The 22,220-nt window shown below is 31.2% G+C and overlaps 2 protein-coding genes across 4 annotated transcripts in view; both read left to right on the top strand.

Moving 5' to 3' along the window:
• The window catches only part of LOC143079421 (trifunctional nucleotide phosphoesterase protein YfkN-like), a 29,277-nt gene extending 16,527 nt beyond the window's left edge, over window positions 1-12,750 (top strand). Inside the window, exons 10-14 of one of the 3 annotated variants that reach the window (XM_076254757.1) lie at window positions 770-847; window positions 2,040-2,164; window positions 3,158-3,302; window positions 3,640-3,715; window positions 9,397-9,575. In XM_076254757.1, coding sequence (XP_076110872.1) covers window positions 770-847; window positions 2,040-2,164; window positions 3,158-3,302; window positions 3,640-3,715; window positions 9,397-9,428 — 456 coding nt within the window. In that variant the 3' untranslated portion in view covers window positions 9,429-9,575. Of the gene's footprint in view, window positions 1-769; window positions 848-2,039; window positions 2,165-3,157; window positions 3,303-3,639; window positions 3,716-9,234; window positions 9,328-9,396 lie in introns of those variants that run through there. The other 2 variants (XM_076254755.1, XM_076254758.1) reach the window with 2 other exon arrangements.
• Window positions 12,751-16,304: 3,554 nt separating this feature from the next.
• LOC143078098 (uncharacterized) lies at window positions 16,305-20,784 on the top strand. The gene is made up of 5 exons (XM_076253074.1): window positions 16,305-16,515; window positions 17,705-17,807; window positions 18,402-18,558; window positions 18,843-18,992; window positions 20,508-20,784. Exons 1-5 carry the CDS (start codon window positions 16,336-16,338, stop codon window positions 20,704-20,706), a joined length of 789 nt encoding a protein of 262 aa, XP_076109189.1. The 5' UTR covers window positions 16,305-16,335; the 3' UTR covers window positions 20,707-20,784.
• Window positions 20,785-22,220: the final 1,436 nt, after the last annotated feature.

Raw genomic sequence — 22,220 nt, 5'->3', positions numbered from 1 at the left:
AATATTAAGAATGAACACAAAATTTTAATGCGGCCACTTCCATTCAAGACAAAAACAGTCTAATATTTAACTCCAATGCTAAAATTGTGAAGATTTCAGTAATTTAGCATGAGTTAATAATGTTAGTACTCGATATGTGTGCATTATATTGTCAAAAATAACCCATTTTTATGTAGTAGAAGTATTCTTTTTTCCAATAAGTAGCTTAAAGTTTACATTTTAACAATTTTGTAAAACTGCTATATTTTTGGGCCAAAACAGTGTCTTACTGGACCTACTCCATTTTTTTATGCTCAAAATGTCATATTATGTTTATTTTTAAAATATTCATCTGATGGATATTTTTACATCTAAAAAATTGAGGTGACTTCATGAAGGAACAGATACCTTGATACTGTTTATTTTTAATTGATACCTTTGGAGATAAATTTTCAATTTAAAAATTGTGTAATTGTTCTAAGAATAAAGTTTCAATCCCATTAAGAAAGCTGTCTTATGAAGGTTTGCGGTTCTATTCAGGTCCTCTTGGTTTTATTTATTTTACACAATTACAAAGGAATGTGAACCAACGTCTGGTGCATCTAGTACGGTAGAGTCCCTGAAATTGATACTAGGGTATGCAGGGTCTTTATGATAAAGCACATAATATGTAGAAAGTCTTATAACAATTATTTAATGTTTTCCTTTTTAAACCTTTATGTTTCAAGTGTACAAGTTGAATGTAATTCAGATGGTGTCTATTGCACTAAAATAGAGTTTCTATTTTTAGAAATACCTACTGTGTACAAAAGAATACATAGCAGATGGGAAGGATGGATATGAGGTGTTCAAAAACTGTCCTGTAGCTGTAAGTAATCAGAACAATATTTACTGAAGGTGGTACATAACACTACAGGGAGATAACTCTGTAAAAATCAGCTGAAAGTTTTAATCATGTTCTATTGTTAAGGAAACATTAAGCTTTAATTTCAATGATAAAAATTAGTGTTTGTTAAACTTCTATACATCCAATGTAATTTTTCAGATAAAGTGTGAGGTTCAAGTTTTTCGAAACTTTCATATTTTTGTCAAAAGGTTAAAGGTAATATGTGTCAAAATCTCATGAAAATTAAGCAAGCCAAATTTATTTTAGTCAAGGTGTTTGGTACCACCTTAATGGTTTCTTCTGTGGGAAATGTTAGGAAACCACATTATTTGTTCTGGGTTTTAGGAGAGAAAGCAGAAATTGGAAATAACTTTAGAAAGAAGAGGTGGTGGGATATAAAAAAGTGTTAAAAATACAATATTGTAGATTACATTAAAAAAAATACAATTTTAAATATATTTATACTGAGTGTGATGAATTCAAATAACAATACAATTTGGTTTTTTTTTATACCCCCGCTTTAAAAACCGCTTTAAAAAAGGGGGGGTATACTGTTTTACCTCTGTCTGTCAGTCCGTCCGTCAGTCAGTCCGTCCCATGAAACTTTCGTCACATTTTTCTCAGGAACTACACATCCACCCTTTCTGTAATTTGGTATCAACATTTATATATGTCAGCCATACCGTGTGATGCGTTTTCAGATTCATCACTTGACAACTTCCTGGTTACCGAAAAAACTTGTATGATTTTACACATGATATCCAAGTTGAAAATTTTCGTCACATTTTTCTCAGGAACTACAATACAAGGATTTCTGAAATTTGGTTTCAGGATTTGTATAAGTCAGCTATACCGTGTGTTGCGTTTTCAGATTCATCACTCGACAACTTCCTGTTTACCGAACACTTGTATGATTTTACACATGATAGCCAACTTGAAAATTTTCGTCACATTTTTCTCAGGAACTACAATACAAGGATTTCTGAAATTTGGTTTCAGGATTTATATAAGTCAGCTATACCGTGTGATGCGTTTTCAGATTCATCACTCGACAACTTCCTGTTTACCGAACACTTGCATATTTTTACACTATTAATATTATCCACTTGCGGCGGGGGTATCATCAGTGAGCAGTAGCTCGCAGTTTCACTTGTTTTTTTTTTTTTCCCTCCAGATTGACTCAGAAAAGCTAATGACATTGAGTACAGCCGTAAGAAACCACTTTGAGTCTGTACAAATTTTGCAAGGTGCTAAAAAATGTAAATCTGGACATAGACAGAGCTTGATCAGTCTTGTAAGGTAACTTACTTTCATGATTTTTAACTTCCACAAAGGTTATGCTTAAGTTTAACAAACTGCTAGACCATAAATTGGTTAAACCAGAGTTGATTTTAGCATATATATATAATAGAAAAACAAAGGATATGGTTTATCCATCCATGACACAAAACCTGTACAAAGTTTGGCATTACCATAGTTCTAGTGTTTTTGAACTCACTTTATAATGATGTTTATTGCTTATTGTAGAAGGAAAACTGATGACCTGTAGAGGTTAAGATGTCAAGATTAACAAAATTTTTGAATCAGATGCATTAGGTTAAATCAACACTACAAGGCAAATTAAGGTGGCCATTTTTCAATGAAATGATAGGAAAAATAGAGGTGTTGGCATATTTGTATCAGAATATAAAAAAAATGTCTGTCACACTTGGTCCGAAACTGTAATATAAAAGCTGAAAAGCTGAAACATGGCTTCAAAGAATAAGCAAATAAAAAATATAGGTCATCGATAAGGAAAACAAAATTTAGCCTTAAAACCCAAAATTTTGGTGGGAAAAAGGTAAAATTGGATGGAATGTCATTTTGAGCTTTCACAGATACACAGAATAACGATAATAATTTATTATTGACAAAAATACATTGATTTAACATTTTTGATCAATCAAAATATTAAAAAGAATAATAGTGAATTTACAACACAAACTTTTTGTGTGCATGGTAATTCATGTGTGAAATTAATTGCAGTCGAATAGTTCCTATCCCCCTTAAACACACTTAAAAAATTATCTTAATTGTTAATTAAGAAGAGTAAATCATTATTCAGATAAGAAAAAAAGTGTCTAGATTTACTGAAAATATTTTTGACTTAAAGAGAATTAATTTTTGAATTGTGAATGATTTTTTCCCCCCAGTATTCTGTATATTCTAAGATTTCAGAATATATATATCATAAACTTATGTAGCTTTTACTGAAATCACTTATAATTTATATGTACATCTTGTGTATTACAGAAGAGAAAGTTTGGTGAAACAAGCTAGTTTAGAATGGCATATACCACATCAGCTTGTAAGACAGATGAGTGTTCATGATGTAGAATGTGAGAAAAGTCACCTTTGTCCGAAAGTTGAAGGTCGTATCTTCTTGTATGATGATCAGGTATGGAATTGGATTATATTAATTACATTTAGAAAATTATTTTATTGCCTACCATTTTATTTTCCACACCATATCACATATATCTTTGTTCATTTTGATTCTTGATACCTTTAGTTTGAATTAGATATTATTTTCTTTAAGTTATCTTAGTAAAATTAAAATTTTCTTATTAGAAAATTATAGGAATATTAAGCTATATCTATATAATTATACCAATTCTAAACCTACCATCGTAATCTGTTTTTATTAGTTATGAAATGAAGCTTATGAACATTGAACAAGGTTTAAAATCAATGTTATGAAGTACAAAAATGTAGCTACTATTCTGATTCTGCAGCTGTTGAATAATTGCAAATCTAAATTTGCTGTAATGAACGGGGTGACTGATGCAATGAATGGGGTAGATGATGGTGGTAAGTTTTAGCATGGGAATGAGGTGTCTAGTTATAAATGTATGTGCTTATTATATCCTATCCAAGATAATATGTCAACCTTTTAATCCTATGTGTTGTGTCTTAATTTCAATGTGTTGTGCCATTTGTTCCTATGACTTGTGCCTTTGTTCCTGTATGTTGTGCCCTTTGTTCCTATGTGTTGTGCCTTTTATACCTTTATGTTGTGCCCTTTGTTCCTATGTGTTGTGCCTTTTATACCTTTATGTTGTGCCCTTTGTTCCTATGTGTTGTGCCTTTTATACCTTTATGTTGTGCCCTTTGTTCCTATGTGTTGTGCCTTTTATACCTTTATGTTGTGCCTTTTACTGCTAATATGTTGTGCCTTTTAGATCTCTGTTTTGTGCCTTTTATTCTTTCAGCGTGTTGTATCCCTTAATATAGGGATGTTGTAAACTTTTGAGGTACATTTCCATATAAATAAAAATCTTTATCTATTACTTGTCATTGTGCATTCTGGAACAAAACTTCAACCTTCAGATATAAAAGGTTTTTGCAGACATGTAAAAAAGAATGGTGAGGCAACGGTTTCTTAATTTGTTGGTTTACGGATTTTCTCCATGAATAAGTGGGGTCGGTCGGTCGGAAAAAAAAAGAAAAAAAATATCTTTCAATACAGAAAAATATGCAAAATAAATTTATATTTCACCTTTCTAACAAAATGTTTGATATGCTATTTTCTCATCATTTCTTAAATTTTAGTTCGATGAAACATTATTGCTCAGCTGTCATAAACATCGCATGACTGTCTAGAATAATTTCCCGTAAAAAAGGGGGTGTGTGCACTGACAAAGACGAAATCAAATAGTCATTTTATAAACAAGAAAAAACAGATTCGCGTAGCTCTATTCCAGAAAACATGGTGAATAATGATCTTCAAGCACGAAAACTGATAAAGAAAAAAAATGTAAAAACGTCGTACAAAAATAAATTTCAACACACGTGTCAAAAACGTAATAGACTCGTCCAATGAAAAAACGAGAATTTCGGGTTAATCTGTTGTCATGCATTCATTATTTTATCCAAATGGACGATATTTTTTTTTTTATCTATGAAACAATAAAATTCAAAATGATTTGTTAATATTCAGTTCTTTAACTTGATGTCTTCAACCTGTCCACATTTGGACAAGTCTATTTCTATGAGATGATGCATCTTACGGACTGATGACAAATAAGAGTAACAAACTTATTGTGTAATAGGTTTTAAACACAGGTTTCGTTCCGCAAAATTATTTGCGCAAACAACATTTCAAGGTCAGTTATAATTGATTTGTCTATTTTTAGAAACGTAAACTAGAAGTTTTATTTTTTTCACAACAGAAAGTGTTATCCATTTTGTTAATGATTAATGCATTTCATTTCATAAAAAAAAAATATTTTAATTATTTTCCAGGGATAATGCATTTGTTAGGGTCGGCGGGAATAAAAATGCATTAAAAGTCAATTTTATTTTTATTCTGGAAATCGGCAAAATCAGGTTGGCGGATCCGTAAACCAACAAATTAAAAAATCCTGACCTAATGACATTTTGCATAAGATTTCTAAAATTGACATGGTTATTAGTTCACCCTTAGCTTCATTTGATCCTTTTTTTTAATTCAAAGGATTCCATCATTCAAAACTTAAGCATAATTTGATTTGTCAGAAAAATCTTAAGTTTGAACTAATTTGGGGGAGATGGACTTCATCTTGTACCTTCACATATTTTAAAGCCATAAACCGAGGAACAGATAACAGAAAACCAGAGAAAACCTCTCTTTTTGTTTGAAAGTTGTGCTTTTGAGAGTGCCAGGATTAGAAACATGAAATTTTAACCTCAAGCAATCTACATAGTACAAAACTGATCTTGAATATGTAGACATGTTATGAACACATTTTCTTGAATATTTCAAGACTTCATTTTAAAATTGACTTGGAAATGAGAAGGTAGATTTTAATGTAAAATCAGTCTAATAGTCTTATGTTTTTTTCTTATTGTTTGCCCTTAACAGTTTCTTTTGTAATCGTTAGATGTCAAAAGTATAGTTTAAATTATGTTTTTATATAGGATGTATAAATATATATTTCATGATATTATCTACTAACAAAAAGAATATATATCTGTTTTGCACATGCACCCTCTAGATTTATGACACAAAATATATATGAAAACTAATTTGAATACTTTATTTCTTAAAAAGATTTATGAACATAGTGAAAGATGTGAAAGTGGTTGAAGGTGCATGTGTAAGTGATAAATTTGTCCTGGTAAAATATGTCTGGGTGGACAAATATTACTGGTATAAAAAGTCCATGGTTACAGAATTTACTAGTATATTTAGTCTGATGTTAGTAATCTGTCCCCAGACTTATTTTCCTAGGAAATCATGTCCTATAAAATCCTATAATAAATTCAATTACATATAAACAATAGAAATTTAAATTTTGTTTTAATATTGTGAGTTGCATGTTTATATTTTTGATAAAATTATTGTCCCCAGATTAATTTTCCTAGGAAATCATGTCCATGTCCTTAATATTCCTAGATAAAAACATCCTTGTCCTTAATTTTAAAAGATGCATATCTATACTATTAAACGAGAAGACCTCATTTTGGGTGTCGCTTCTCTTCTTTCCACAATAAATTAATCAACACGCCTCTGTGTCCTATAGGTACATTGCATAGTCGCATTTGTCATCCATTCATATGATTATTCAGATTGAGTTATTTTGGGAGAAAAACGAGAAAAAAGGCTTTCGGATAATGTCCCGTCATTGGACGAAATTTTAAGTCAGATTAGACTTCCGGTTTGCGTTTTTCTGTATACTTTGAACAAACATATACAAAGAATAAAGTGTATTTTCAGAATTCTATGTGCTATCATTTTCAAGTTTACTATCTACGGCGGTCACAGAGTTTATTAAATAGAGAGAGTCTGTATACCATATCAATGACCACCATGGATCGATTAGTAAACTTAGAATTTACTATCTACGGCGGTCACAGAGTTTCAAGATTAAATAGAGAGAGTCTGTATACTCACGTGTGTATACTTTACCAATGACCACCATGAATCGATTAGTAAACTTAGAATTGAAAGTAAATACACTATATTTATATAGTTACTGTAATGAATGTTCATAATATACAGATAAGCGCTAAAAATATTCATGTGAACTTTTGATACCTTTTCTAAAATTCTCCAGTCATTAAATCTTTTACAAAATTCATTGATTACAAAAGAAAAAGAAGATGTGGTATGATTGCCATGTTGAGACAACTCTAGATAAGCGCTAAAAATATTCATGTGAACTTTTGATACCTTTTCTAAAATTCTCCAGTCATTAAATCTTTTCATTGATTACAAAAAAAAAGAAGATGTGGTATGATTGCCATGTTGAGACAACTCTCCACAAGAGACCAATATGACACAGAAATTAACAACTATAGGTCACCGTACGACCTTCAACAACGAGCAAAGCCCATACCCCATACTCAGCTTTAAAAGGCCCCGAACTGACAATGTAAAACAATTCAAACCAGAAAACTAGCGGCCTCATTTATGCACAAAAAATGAACGAAAAACGAATATGTAACACATAAACAAACGACAACCACTGAATAACAGGCTCCTTACTTAAATGTTCATAACATACTAAATGTATGTTCATATTGAAATTGATAGAAAACCAAAAATTGGGAATTTTGGAAATAATGACCTATGACTTATGATACTTTTGCTGAAATTCTCCAGTCATTCAATATTTTACAAAATTCTTCCAAAAACACTTTACATACTTTAAACTACGCTCTGAATGACCGCGATTTCGCGGGTGTGTTCTAGTATATATTATGTTTTAATATTTTTAAAGATTTGTGTATCAATTTTTTTTTAATAAATTGTATGTCCCTAGACAAATTTTCCCAGGAAATCATGTCCATGTCATTAAAATTCCTAGGTAAAAATGTCCATGTCCTTTATTTAAAAGGGAAATCTAACTGTTATATTGGTGTGTATCAATATATTAGTTAAATATATGTCCCCAGATTAATTTTCGAAGGATATCATGTCCATGTCATAAACATATCAAGGTTATAACGTATACGTACATGTCCTTTATTTTAATAGGAAAAAATAATGAAACTTTCCAATCTTAACTAAGATTATTTTAATTTTTTTTTTTTTTCATTTTGAATGATTTTTTTAATATAAGAAAAACTAATAGAAAAACAAGTCTTGAGACAAATTTTCCCAGGAAAATAAGTGCAAGACATATTTTACTAGCTATGGACTTCTTTTCCTAGGAATATTTGTCCTAGGACTTCTTTTCCTAGTAAAATCATGGAAATGGACTTGATTAACTAGGAAAAAATGTCTGGTTTACTGTTACACATGCAAAGAAACAAACTGAAATGTTAAGAAATTTTAATACGATACAGAGGATTGTTTCCTGCATGAAATTCCCACAAAAATGTTCTGCATCATCAGCTTGTATTGCATCTGTATCATGTGACCACACCAATTATTCAAAATGGTCTTCATGAGAATTTCTTAAATTTGAAATCTGTTTCATGGATAATTTTGAAAACATTTATTACAGACTGTGAACCACATGGACATGAATATAATTTAGATATATATAAAATAAAATGAAATCACTCAAAAATGTATTTCATACAAAAATTGAACAATAATTATAACACCTGTGTAGCAAATTATTTGTAAAGTGGAAATTTATTGTTAGTTATTGTTTTAGGGAAAAGATTTCTACTGTGTATCAGTTATAAAAATTATGTATTTCAGAAAATGGTGGTAATTTAAAGAATACATTTCAGAAAAGGGAGACAATTATAATTTTACATTTCAGAAAAAAGAGATAATTATAATAAATTCTAATATGACATGCTTCTTTTGCATGGAAAATAAACCCATGCTCTAAATCAAATAATTTTTGTTTGCACATGTGTATATTGACTATTGCAGAATAATGAATTTTATCAAATTGGCATGTAATATATTTCATTATCTTAAAACATTTCTAAACTCTTTAAAGATGCACACATTGTTAATAATTCATTTATTATGACTGTAATGTGTTGCATTTGGAAATTGACATTACCTACATATGACAGTCGTTCATGCTGGCTGTTCAAAACTCCTCCCCTCTGTGCCAGTTGTTTACTTCTTTACAAACAAAAAAGGGAGGTTCATGGAAGAGCCTACACAATGGCTCTACATGCCCTTATACACATTGGACATAAAAAAATACCTTAATTGTCCTTATCGGAATCGAAATAATTGATGCAAGCTATACTTTATTGTAGTTTTAACATGGGTAGGCATTATATTTGTGTTATTTTAGCCCTCACTATTGCTCGAGGCAAAAATAGTCAAAATATAATGCCTACCAATGCTAAAACTACAATAAAGTATAGCTTGCATCAATTATTTCTTAAACGTTTCAGGAAAGGGAGATAATTACAATTGTACATTTCAGAAAAGGGAGATAATTATGATTGTTCATTCCATAAAAAGGGAGATAATTATAATTATACATAACAGAAAAGGGAGATAATTATGATTGTACATTGCAGAAAAGGGAGAAAATTATAATTGTACATTTCAGAAAAAGGGAGATAACTATGAGTTTTTATTTCAGAAAAGAGAGATAATGAAGATGACGAAAGTTGAAATTCCAATGAGTTTTAGTGATGAAATAATCCCAGAGGAAGAGGAAGAAGATGCCAAACAGAAAGATGATGGTGGGGAAGGAAGTAGACTTAAAGTCAAGCAAAAGCTAGAATATGTTGACATACACACACTCTGATCATGTCTGTGTATTTAAAAATATCAAATCTGTGCTTAATCCAAAGGCATTAACAATATTTTCAACTGATGATAGGGTTTGCCATTTGTGAAAAAGACTTTGAAAAAAATGCATAATATTGATAAATACATTCCAGTTTGATTTTTCATAAGTTCTAATTGTACTCAGTAAATTGAAGTTTTATTCATCAATTTTTAAATAATAATGTATACTCAAAAAAAAAAAAAACATGCATTTCCTTTTCCGTTTTTTAATATTTCATATTCTAAAAATCAAAAAAATAATCTCCCTTTTTCAAGATTTATCAAGTCTGTAAGTCTTGCATAGTAAAAAGAATATTTTTTTTTAAATTACTAAACTTAAATGTATAAAAACAAATATACATCATAATTAGGATCAATAATTGCATACATCATTATGCATTGCATTTTTTATCATGTTTATCAATGATAGTGATGGTGGTAAAAATATATATTTATTTGTGACATCGAATGGTCTTCCTGTGTTTGATTTTCTTTATATGTTTCTTAACCCTGCAGCATTGTGCCATATGCTATATTTGACTCTTTACTTATTTTCTGTTTAAGTGTTGTTTGCAATGTTTCGAAAAGTTGTTAAGTATTGTTTAAAATGTTTCGAAAAGTTGTTAAGTATAAGATAAAATGACACCACATTTCTTGTCCTACAAAAGTTTCAGTAGTGCTTTGTTTTACTTGTTATTAACATTTTAACTGATTTTAATAATGGGCTAGTATTTTTATAAGACTGCCAACAAATGATGGGTGATGGTCCCTATCGTTTAGGAATTATGGGCCAAAAAAAGACTCAAAACATGTCTTTTTCTAATCTCAGGACAATATCATTTGTATCAGTATTTTGATTGCTCTGAAATTGTATCACAAGGTTCAATACCAAGTAGAAGGTTTTGATTCATTTTGGGGGGTAATTGTCCAAGCCATTTAGGAATTAGGAACTTAAAGGTCTAAAACAAGCATTTTTTTCTAGTTTCTAGATCATAACTTGTGTGTAAGTGTATTGAAGTCTCTTAATCGTACCACATTTTACGAAAAGACAATTTTCTTAAGTGTTTTTTTTTTGAAAAAGGAGATAGGGGATTTTTTGAGGGGATAATAAAAAAAATTGGGAGGGGGGAATTTTCTTTCCTCAATATTAAAGAAATGAAAAAGTTTCCAGGAAAAATTGGGGGTCACAATTTATTTTGCTAATTTTTTGTATATAGGCTGAAAACAGATTTAATAAGTATTGTGCAACAGCACAGTGTATTGGCCAAAAGCAAGAAATCTTAAATTGAATATAAATCCAAATCATAAAAATAATTTCAAGTTCTTTGACTTCATTTATATTGTGTCAAAAACCTTTAATGTGTCAAATATTAAATAACAATCCAAATTCAGGCTGGTATCAAGCTTGAATATTGTGTCCATTTTCGCCCAAACTATTCAGGGTTGAACCTCTTCGGTTGTATTCAGCTGTGCATTGCGAAACAGTTTCTTGAATTTTTAAAAAAAGCTACCGGTAATGACTGGTAAAAGATGATTTTAGTATTGCACTGTAACTCTTTCTTTTAACTGTTATTTAAAGTTTAAAGTTTTGAGAAGAAAAATTACAGTTATCAGCTGTTTGGAAATTATTCAAATTTCTTCTTCCAATAACAGATCAACCAACTTGTTGAACTTTAAGGGAAGTTCAGAATCTGGTATATTTTTAGAAGTACAATTAATTTATATGAGACACTAGTGCAAACAAATAGTTTTTCACCAATTGGCTGATTAAGAGCTTTTTATTTATGGGATATGACCTTGCATATTACAGAAAATTTTCATTTATCAAATAACTCTGTAATTGTCCACTGATACTGCCTAAATATCAAGAGTCTTTGCCAATCAGAGTCACTGCCCTGTATTAAAAATATGTCACAATTTTCCATATCAGAGTCAAAAGATGTAATGCTTTCACTCATCATAATTATACAGTTTAACTTTTTCAAATTTCTAATTTTTTCAATTAAAAGATTTTTTGTTACAATACTTATTTGTAGGGTGAACATTTACATCCATTATAGATAAAAAGCAATAACAGAATGAGGAACTAACCTATTAAATTTGTGTATACTGCTTCACATTTTCAATTTTTTAAACATTTCCACAGATATATACAGAATTGTATTCATGAATATAGAAAGGTCAGATATAAAATATATACATGTATTCATATAAAATTAAACCTATCAAACTACTGACTATTAATGTAAAGAGACACTGTGTCACAGCTATTGCACTCTGATTTTCAAAAGTTTTCAAATATAGTACCTAGTGTGGATAGAATATGTTGAATCAGATAAGAAACCATTTGATATTAAAGTTACACAATATTTCAAAGTTTGTTAATAGGTGCTTGTTCTTCTGTGTTACAATCTCATAACCTTAAAATCTTTTCAGTTTGCAATACCAGTAAAAAAAGCAAACCTTTGTTATTCATTTGTTTATTTAGCTTGTAGAGAATTTTAGAATTTTACAAAAAAGTATTTAAGTCTGTTTAGTTTGTCAACCTCTGTTTATTTTAAGTTTTGTACTGTTTGTTTGCTGTCTCAATAATATATACCCTGCATTACCTTGTATTCATATGTGAAGGCAGTTATTTAATCAGTACACCGGTAATCTTTGTTTATATAAATTTGTATATTATTATTATTTATGTTTACATTTTTTAAGTCTGAATTTTACATACCATATCATATTTTTTATTACCAAAGATGAATTGGGTCAGTATGAACTACAAAGTATAAAAGGTGCAGACTGTTCAAAAAATTTTTTTTTTGATAAAAAAAATCACCATAAGTTTTCATGAAAGATTTGCAATATTTCTGTGAATTAGAAAAAAGTTTTACGAAAGAAATCGAACGAAAGTCCATGAAATTTGATTTATAGAATATCAATATAAGTTCATATATTTTTTGTGAGAGAGTTTGACAGAAATGATTCAATTATTAAAAATACATATAACCATTGATATTATTCAAGCATGTATAAACTGTTATAACCATGATGTTGCATTTGCATTGCATTTCCAGTTTGAATTTATATTTCACTTTTTATTACCGTTTTTAATTCTTGTTAACTTTTTATATTATTCACGATGTTGACTATTAAAAGTTGGAACCAGTTATTTATCTTTGCTTTATTTTATATGAAAACTAATACCAAGAGACAACCCGTTGAAACAAGTCGCCTATGGTGTAGTTCTTATTCAGCCAAAAATACTGAATTTAAAAAGATTTCAAATCAATATAGCAAAGTGATTCAAGCATATACTGGTTAGCTAGAAGTAAGATTAAAGTAGCAGATTCCACTAAGTATTATACATGGTTGAAGCACAGGGGTCAGATTGATATAGCAGATCCCTGCTAGTATGCTTAATGCTTAAAGCATAGACTTGATTGCTATTAGTCAGAATGACGAAGCCCATTCTCCTGAGTTTGCTTAATACTTAAAGCATAGACTTGTTTGCTAGGAGTCATATTTGTGTAGCAGTTTTATTAAAGTATGCTTCCTGCTTAAAGCATAGACTTGTTAGGTAGGACTCAAATTGGTGTAGCGTATTCCGCTATGTATGCTTCACACTTGAAGTATACACTGGTTTGCAAGGATTCATATTTATGTAGCAGGTAAGTATGCTACATGCTTGAAGTTGACTGGTTTACTAGGATTCATATAGCTGTGGCAGTTTTGGCTAATAGATATAAAACGATGTGGTATGAGTGCCAATGAGACAACTCTCCATCCAAGTCACAATTTATAAAAGTAAACCATTGAATGTCAAAGAAGGGTTTTCAACACGGAGTCTTGGCTCACACCAAACAGCAAGCTATAAAGGACCCACACATTACTAGTGTTAAACCATTCAAACGGGAAAACCAACGGTCTAATCTACTAAGTATATAAAAAACGAGAAACACTTTATGAACCACATCAGCAAACGACAACTGATGAACATCAGATTCCTGACTTAGCACACGTGGAACAATTGGTTTATAGTATGCTGTGTGCTTAAAACATAGTCTGGTTACCTAGGAGTCACTGTCAGGTTGATGAGACAGACCAACCTGAGTATGCAACTTGCTTAAAGCATAGGCTGGTTAGCTAGGAGTCACTGTCAGGTTGATGTGGCAGATACACCTGAGTATGTTACTTGCTTAAAGCATAGGCTGATTAGCTAGGAGTCACAGCCTATGTCAAGTTGTTGTGGCAGATCCACCTGAGTATGCTACTTGCTTAAAGCATAGGCTGGTTAGCTAGGAGTCACTGTCAGGTTGATATGGCATATCCAGCTGAGTATGCCACTTGCCTAAAGCATATACTGGTTAGCTAGGAGTCACTATCAGGTTGATGTGGTAGATTCACCTGAGCATGCCTTTTTCTTAAAGCATAGGCTGGCTAGCTAGCAGTCACTGTCAGGTTGATGAGACAGATCCACCCGAGTATTGCACTTGCTTAAAGCAAAGGCTGGTTAGCTAGGAGTCACTGTCAGGTTGATGAGGCAGATCCACCTGAGTTGGCCACTTGTTTAAAGCATAGACGGGTTTGCCAGGAGTCACTGTCAGGTTGATGTGGCAGTTTAGCCTGAGTATGCCTCTTGCTTGAAGCATAGACGGTTTGCCAGGAGTCACTGTCAGGTTCATGTGGCAGATCAACCTGAGTATGCTTTTTACGTAAAGTATATGCTGGTTTGTTAGGAGTCACTGTCAGGTTGACGTGGCAGATCAACCTGAGTATGCTATTTACGTAAAGTATATGCTGGTTTGTTAGGAGTCACTGTCAGGTTGACGTGGCAGATCCACCTGAGTATGCCAGTTGCTTGAAGCATAGACTGGTTTGTTAGGAGTCATTGCCAGGTTTATGTGGTAGATCCACCTGAGTATGCCAGTTGCTTGAAGCATAGACTGGTTTGCCAGGAGTCATTGCCAGGTTGATGTGGCAGTTTAGCCTGAGTATGCCTCTTGCTTGAAGCATAGACTGGTTTGTTAGGAGTCACTGTCAGGTTTATGTGGTAGATCCACCTGAGTATGCCAGTTGCTTGAAGCATAGACTGGTTTGCCAGGAGTCATTGCCAGGTTGATGTGGCAGTTTAGCCTGAGTATGCCTCTTGCTTGAAGCATAGACTGGTTTGTTAGGAGTCACTGTCAGGTTTATGTGGTAGATCCACCTGAGTATGCCACTTGCTTGAAGCATAGACTGGTTTGCCAGGAGTCATTGCCAGGTTTATGTGGTAGATCCACCTGAGTATGCTATTTACGTAAAGTATATGCTGGTTTGTTAGGAGTCACTGTCAGGTTGACGTGGCAGATCAACCTGAGTATGCCACTTGCTTGAAGCATAGACTGGTTTGCCAGGAGTCATTGCCAGGTTTATGTGGTAGATCCACCTGAGTATGCTATTTACGTAAAGTATATGCTGGTTTGTTAGGAGTCACTGTCAGGTTGACGTGGCAGATCCACCTGAGTATGCCAATTGCTTAAAGCATAGGCTGGTTAGTTAGGAACTGTCAATTTCCTTTCCATTCAATTCGTCAGCAAATATTCCTCACCATCAGCACAATGACATGCAAAAGAGGGACGAAAGACACCAGAGGGACAGTCAAACTCATAAATAGAAAATAAAATGACAACGCCATGGCTAACAATGAAAAAGACAAACAGACAAACAATAGTACCCATGACACAACATAGAAAACTAAAGAATAAGCAACACGAACCCCACCAAAACTAGGGGTGATCTCAGATGCTCCGGAAGGGTAAGCAGATCCTGCTCCACATGTGTAGACAAATACAAAATTTGATGAACCAATATATAATACATAATTGATAAAAGAGGGACGAAAGTGTATACACCACAGAAGAAGAATAATTTGTGTTGTATTGGATTCTAACAAGTCTGTACTACGCTTAGAGCATTGAACAGACATTTACCAATGTTACATGTATCTAAAAATCTTGTGAATACCAGAAGTCACTCGAAGCCAAATTTAAAATTTGATAACTATGACGAATTCAACTATTTCTGTTAGTAAAGTATATTGATTCTGAACCTGTTCTAGGTTAAAAAAAAAAAAAATAAGAACACAATTATTGGATTATTAAAGGAAGGAATTGTATATCTAAATTTAATATACAATTCCTTGATTAAAGTTGAAACCTGTATTTTGTAATATTATTAAATCAAAAATATATCAAAGGATCCCTTCTAATATCAAATAAGAGATGTGGTATGATTCCTAATGAGAGCTCATACAATATAGCATTCGTTAACGTTGTTCATTGTTTTACGTCCAAAGATTTTTGCGAAAATGTAAATGAACTGTTTCAATATTCGAAGCTTTATTGAACTAATTGCATTATAATTAACCTTTAAACTGTTGGTTTTTAAATGACTTTTGGTTGTGAAGCCATTACACGATTTATATTATTCATCTTAAAGATTAGTTGTTATTATTCCGGAATAATTTGTCGTTTTTTACATTATAACATGATTATACAGTGTATTATATTTTTCATATTGATGTACAATGTATTTTTTAATTCAGAATATGTACACACCAGGTAATGCTTTTTGTATTATTCTAAATAAAATTCCAGGTCACTTCTTTTCCATTTTTTAGCATATGCCCTAACTTTACGTGACTGATAATAATATTGAAACCTGAAGATAATCACTGCCTATTGAGATACACACCATTTGTGTTATTTACAAAATCATGGCAATGTGTCTAATATTTGCAGCTTGTGTATTGATTTTGACAGTTCTTTGGATGTATATTGGAAAAGACTGGTCATTTAGCTTTCTTGCAAATGCTATGTTTTTCCCAACACTGCTTCTTCCATTGTTTGTGGAAAACTACATCGATTTTATCATTACCATTACAGGAATAAATGAGGTAAAGAAATATATATTCTATAAATTATCAGGGTGCACATCAAAATTGGGAACGAAATCATGAAATGGATTTTCGGAAGTACTACACTGGCTAGAATAATTTAAAATATTGACATATTGATTGACCAGAATAAGGTAACTAAATCTGTTCTGTTGTATTTTTGTGAAACTAGGTCATATATAGAGAGAGATAAAGTTTGATTACATTCGATTAATACATATACATACGTGAGAAGCACTTTTTAAGCACTAAAGCCTGTGCATGGCCTCTAGATTTAATCTTCATTTAAGAAACCAATCATAATAGGTATCCGAATACTTTTTATATAATCATTTTGCATTATTCATATTTGTATAAATATAGACGCGTTACATTGCTTCCATATTGACGAGGCAATGGTGTCATGGAATGAAAGTTCCTTTATAGAATTAGTTCCAAATATTAATTCCAATGGAAAAACATTGCAGTATTTGTTCCTGACAAAAATTGGATATAAACTATTTGTCAGTCAAAAGGACCGTGTAGCTATTTTGAAATATCCGATTTGAACTATTTGGTACTAATTTTTTAAAACACTAAACATTTAATGAACCCATCATAGATACCAGGATTAAAATTTTATATTTACACCAGACGCACGTTTTGTTTACAAAAAGACTCATCAGTGACGCTCGAATCAAAAAAATGTTTTAAAGGCCAAATGGAGTACGAAGTTGAAGAGCATTGAGGACCAAAAATTCCTAAAAGTTTTGCCAAATACAGTACCAGATGTAATTTTCTAATTAAAACACTATATTTACATTGGCTGAAATAAAATTAATTTATTTGAACGAAAGAAAATTTCGACAAGCATCAGCTTCTAAAGCTTGTCTTATTGTTATTATATTTTCCTACATTGCACATATATTTGAATTAAAGAAAATATATATTTCTAAATATCTGCAAGGGCACACATGCATGAGTTGCATTAACAACCTGACATTCGTTTCGTTTGAACCTAAATTAAAAAAACCTGCAATGATTGAAAAAATACTTTTACTGAATTCCTTGTGGATAAAGACTTCGTATATCTATTTGACAAAGATTGAAACAAATACAAAAAAGATCTTCAAACAAATTAAATATTATCATTCCTTTATTTTTTTTTAGATACAAATTAAATATAATCATTCCTTTATATTTTTTTTAGATACAAAAGTCACTATTGTATTCCTTTGTTGCTATTATAGCTGTTTATGTATTGGTATATGGATGTGTTGCTTTGGGTATATTGCTGTCATGGGCAACTCAAGGTAAATCATTGAACAAAGAGGAACTATCTTGTTTGTATATTGCCTTGCATTAGTCATCATTTGTATATTCGTTTTTCAATATCATACATATTCAATCCAAAACGCATATTTGTGTTATTTTCTTTTGTTTTGGTCTATAATATTCTAAGTAGAAAAAAATATAATGAATTTCATGAAAAAAGTTATAAAAAAATACTGAGTAGATTAAAAGGGGGACTTCCTTGAAAACTGACAACTGAAAATAAAACGTTTTTTACCAACAAGACAAGTGGAAAACAGCTGTCATATTCCTGAGTAAGTTGATACAGGCATTTTTCAAAGTAAATAATGGATTAAACCTGGTTTTATAGCTACATTTAGCTAAACCTTTCTTTGTACATATTGAATTATAGTTGTTTATAGCTCCGTTATAATTTCACATAATTTTACCTTAGACTTGGAGCAAATGATGTTTTTTTTAAGTTGTTATTGACATTGAACAAACTTTCAGTAATAGTAAAACACGTGGCATTCTTAAAGATTAAAAACCAAATATTGTTATGTTTATCGTTAAAATGTAGATATATTTGCTTTGAAGTTTTTATTTTGTTGCAGTAGATACGCCTACTCAGGACGGCAATGCGATTCATGAACACAATTCTGATATAATAAAATGTTTTCTAAGAGCAGCCGGTGAGGAGATTGGATGGAGATGTTACCTGCTTCCCTGTCTACTTTCCATGTATTCACCAACTTTAGCATTATTGATTAGGTAGATGTATATAATTATGAATTTCAAAAAGTTAGCATACGTGATGAACATTAACAATAAATTAGTTTTACTAAATCATTGATTGTTAATTGTTCATGCATGTTTAAGTTAAAAAAAAAAAATAAAACAATGAAACATTTAAGTGAGTTGACCTCTATAATGATCTGAAATATCGACAGTTAACAGAACATGAGTATGTTATTATATATATTTTTATAACAATTTCATTTACTTTGTATCATTTGTTAACTTCTAATACTATATGTGTAATAGTTACATTTCAGTGGTATTATTTGGGGCCTATTTCATGTTCCAGTCATGATACTGTTGACCTACAAGTTAAAAGTACCAAGACCATACTTAACAATATTTGTACAATCTCTGTCCTGTGTTATGATGGCTTACCTGATTGGATGGGTAGCGGTTAAGTCTAAGTGAGTAAATATATAACAAAAGAGAAGTATTTAATACATACATATAAATTTTAAAAAACCGAATCGGTTTGAATAATATGCAATAGAAATGGACACTTTAAATTTGATTATTCTTATTCATAGCATAAAGTCTTTGGCAAATTGCTTTAATACAAACTATATGTTGGTGACCAATACTCCCAGTAGATAAAGGCAACAGTAGTATACTACTGTTCAATAGTCATACTTCGATTAAGCAAAAACGAAAAGGGGAACAAGCTAAAACCGAGTAAAACACATCAACTATGAGATAAAAAAAACAACGGTATAACAGAAACATACATATAAATTGACTGTAGATAACATCTGCCATATTCATGACATGTTACAGGACATTTATAGAAAAAGAATGGTGAATTGAACCTTGCTTATGGCTAGCCAAACATCATACTTATATGGCAATGTTGAAAATACTGCTAGAATAACAATAATACTTGACTGGAATACAAAACAAGCAAACGGAAGAACACTCAGCACAGAGAAATATTTACATAAATAATTAAATAGTACATTACAACATGTAAACTGCTGTATCAACAGCATCATACATTTAAACGCATTTTACAATATAAAACAGTATTATGTATTTTTATTACCACTCATTTGGTACCATGGCTCGGGAATGATTAGTATCCACAGCCTGTAGTATACAAGCGTGTTGTCTTTTTAGATTCATAGTTAAATAAAGCAAATGCATTTAAGCATATGTTGTTATAGCCCAAGAAAAAGTTGGCATCTGATGATGTTTGATCTACCCAAGTTATCTGGGATCTTTTGGCTTTTTATGCTTATCTTTGTACAAAATAATAATATGTTGCTTGCCAAAGTTTCAGTCTCATGCTTACTCAGAAACACGTGTGCACGGAAGGTAGTGTCAGAATGTTTAATAAATACATGAAGAATATTGAAAAACGTAATCTTTTATTTTATGATGGTCTCTTTTATTATCGTTTTCCGAATTTTCGCTATCTTTATGGCATTTATAAATTAAATTGTCATAACCAAACAAAACAGTTGTTGAAAATTGTCTTAAATTGCTAAATTGCAGGGAGCGTGACACAGTCCCTACAAAAGATATCAAATATAACGTCTTCATTTTAACCGGGCGTAGTTGCTTATTGATACATCCCGCACAGCCAAATGAACAGTCTACTTTAGCAAGGGTTGTATTGCCGGTCAGAATGAAACTAAAGTGATCATATGTCTATAAATAAAGGCAACAGTCGTAAACTGCTGTTCAAAAGTAAAAAAATCGATTAAGCGAAAAAAAAATCCGGGTTACAAACTAAATCCGAGGAAAACACAAAAAAAAAAACAACACAGAAACACTGAACTGCAACAAATATAAACACGTACATACAAAGAAACGCCAACATACATAAAAATGTATACCACAGTCACCCTTGTAGACTTACTGTTTGGATCATGATTATATAATGTTTTAGACACACTTGATTATATTTTCTTTTTTATCAGATTTTCCCTATGGGCTTGTTCTATCTTGCATTGTGTATGGAACAGAGTAAATCCTATGATATTGGGAAGTATTTATACACAAACACCAGGAGTGTATAATGGAGAACAGTGGAAAATCAACGGCGAAGGACTTGCTGGGTGCATTGTATTTTTGCCCGTAGCATTATTATGTGTTTATGACCTTAGTTTTACCATGTAATGATTTTGTATGACGATTTTAACATTAACTAAAATTATTGTGATTTTATAACATATCAATTTAATCATTATGATTGCACTTGTGTTGATGTTTTCTTATTAACGTATTAAGTTAAACCGTGGTGAAAGGTTAAAATACCACTGAAATTTTAGTCGGAATATTTGGCAAACATATGTTTTTGCATAATTAAGTTGTTACTGGTTTTATAAAGCCGATTACATGTACATTAATAATGTTCTGCTGCATTTATGTTTTAACAGAAGGTTGCTGTTCAGCAACAAGAACAGCATTTTAAATTTTAAAGAATATTACGAACAATGTTTCAAAGATTTTACTTCCGCTTACACGCATTAAATTCGGTATTATTACAAAGATTTGGTTTTCGTTTTGTTCAAAATGCATTAAGGACTATTTATTTTTGAAATTTTTATACAAATAATAAAGTATATTATAGTTTCTAAATCACTATTAAGACTATAAGAGATAAAAATGAAATGGACAATGACGAATAATAATCATATATATTCAAGAGTTTGTTTAATGCACATATCAACAAAAATGTGAGTGTAAATTGATTTGGTTGATAAAGATCAGATATATTAGCAAAATTACCAAGCTTAATTTTCTATTTATACATATAATATCAAGTGTATACTGTAGTATAAAGTAAAATCACAAAAATACTGAACTCAGAGGAAAATCAATTCGGAAAGTCCATAATCACATGGCAAAATCAAATAACAAAACGCATCAAAAACGAATGGACAAGAACTGTCATATTCCTGACTTGGTACAGGCATTTTCAAATGTAGAAAATGGTGGATTGAACCTGGTTTTATAGCTAGCTAAACCTCTCACCTGTATGACAGTCGCATCAAATTCCATTATATAGTCACCGATGCGTGAACAAAACAAACAGACATAATAGGTAAAAATGTCAAAAATAGGGGTACAGCAGTCAACATTGTGTTATCATCTTAATCACTATAAAAACAACAAATGTAACGAAGAAGGACAAAAAGGCATACATCAAATTATTATACAATGCCAAATAATTTATCGATGACAAGACATATTCACCCAAAAAAGGTGAATGACAATCTGTCATTTTATGTGATAATTAAACGACATGTTGGAATATGTCAATGAAACATTGCTCCAACGACCAAAGCAATCAAAATGGTACTACCATTAATAAACCTACAACATTTTTTTTAATCCTATCCTCGGACACTAGAAATGACCTTTCAAACTGGTGGTAACTTAAAAAATATTTACTCTCTCGCAAGTCTATTTGCCAATTCCGTGCTTGACCCTGTAGTTGGAGATTCGTTTTATTTATGCAGTCGGAAATAGTTTTAAAACATTAACCTAGGTGATACTAATTAAACTAGGTGACAGCGTAGACGATGTTGCTGATCTATTTTCCTGTGGTTATTGTCTTTGCTTGATCACACATCTGGTTAATATTTTGTCAAATATAGCAGGTTAGAGTTTAAATATAGGTATCAGAG

The sequence above is a fragment of the Mytilus galloprovincialis genome, chromosome 6 (genome assembly GCF_965363235.1).
Source record: "Mytilus galloprovincialis chromosome 6, xbMytGall1.hap1.1, whole genome shotgun sequence".
NCBI lineage: Eukaryota > Metazoa > Mollusca > Bivalvia > Mytilida > Mytilidae > Mytilus > Mytilus galloprovincialis.
The sequence above is the reverse complement of the archived record's forward strand: the minus strand, read 5'-3'. Positions and strand labels throughout refer to the sequence as shown.

What these genes read in the sequence shown, in the direction of transcription:
- LOC143078098 (XM_076253074.1), top strand. Translation starts at nt 16,336, where the DNA reads ATGGCAATGTGTCTAATATTTGCAGCTTGTGTATTGATTTTGACAGTT. An exon ending in CCATTACAGGAATAAATGAG is followed by an intron (nt 16,516 to 17,704) that starts GTAAAGAAATAT and finishes TATTTTTTTTAG; the next exon opens with ATACAAAAGTCACTATTGTA. An exon ending in ACTTTAGCATTATTGATTAG is followed by an intron (nt 18,559 to 18,842) that starts GTAGATGTATAT and finishes GTTACATTTCAG; the next exon opens with TGGTATTATTTGGGGCCTAT.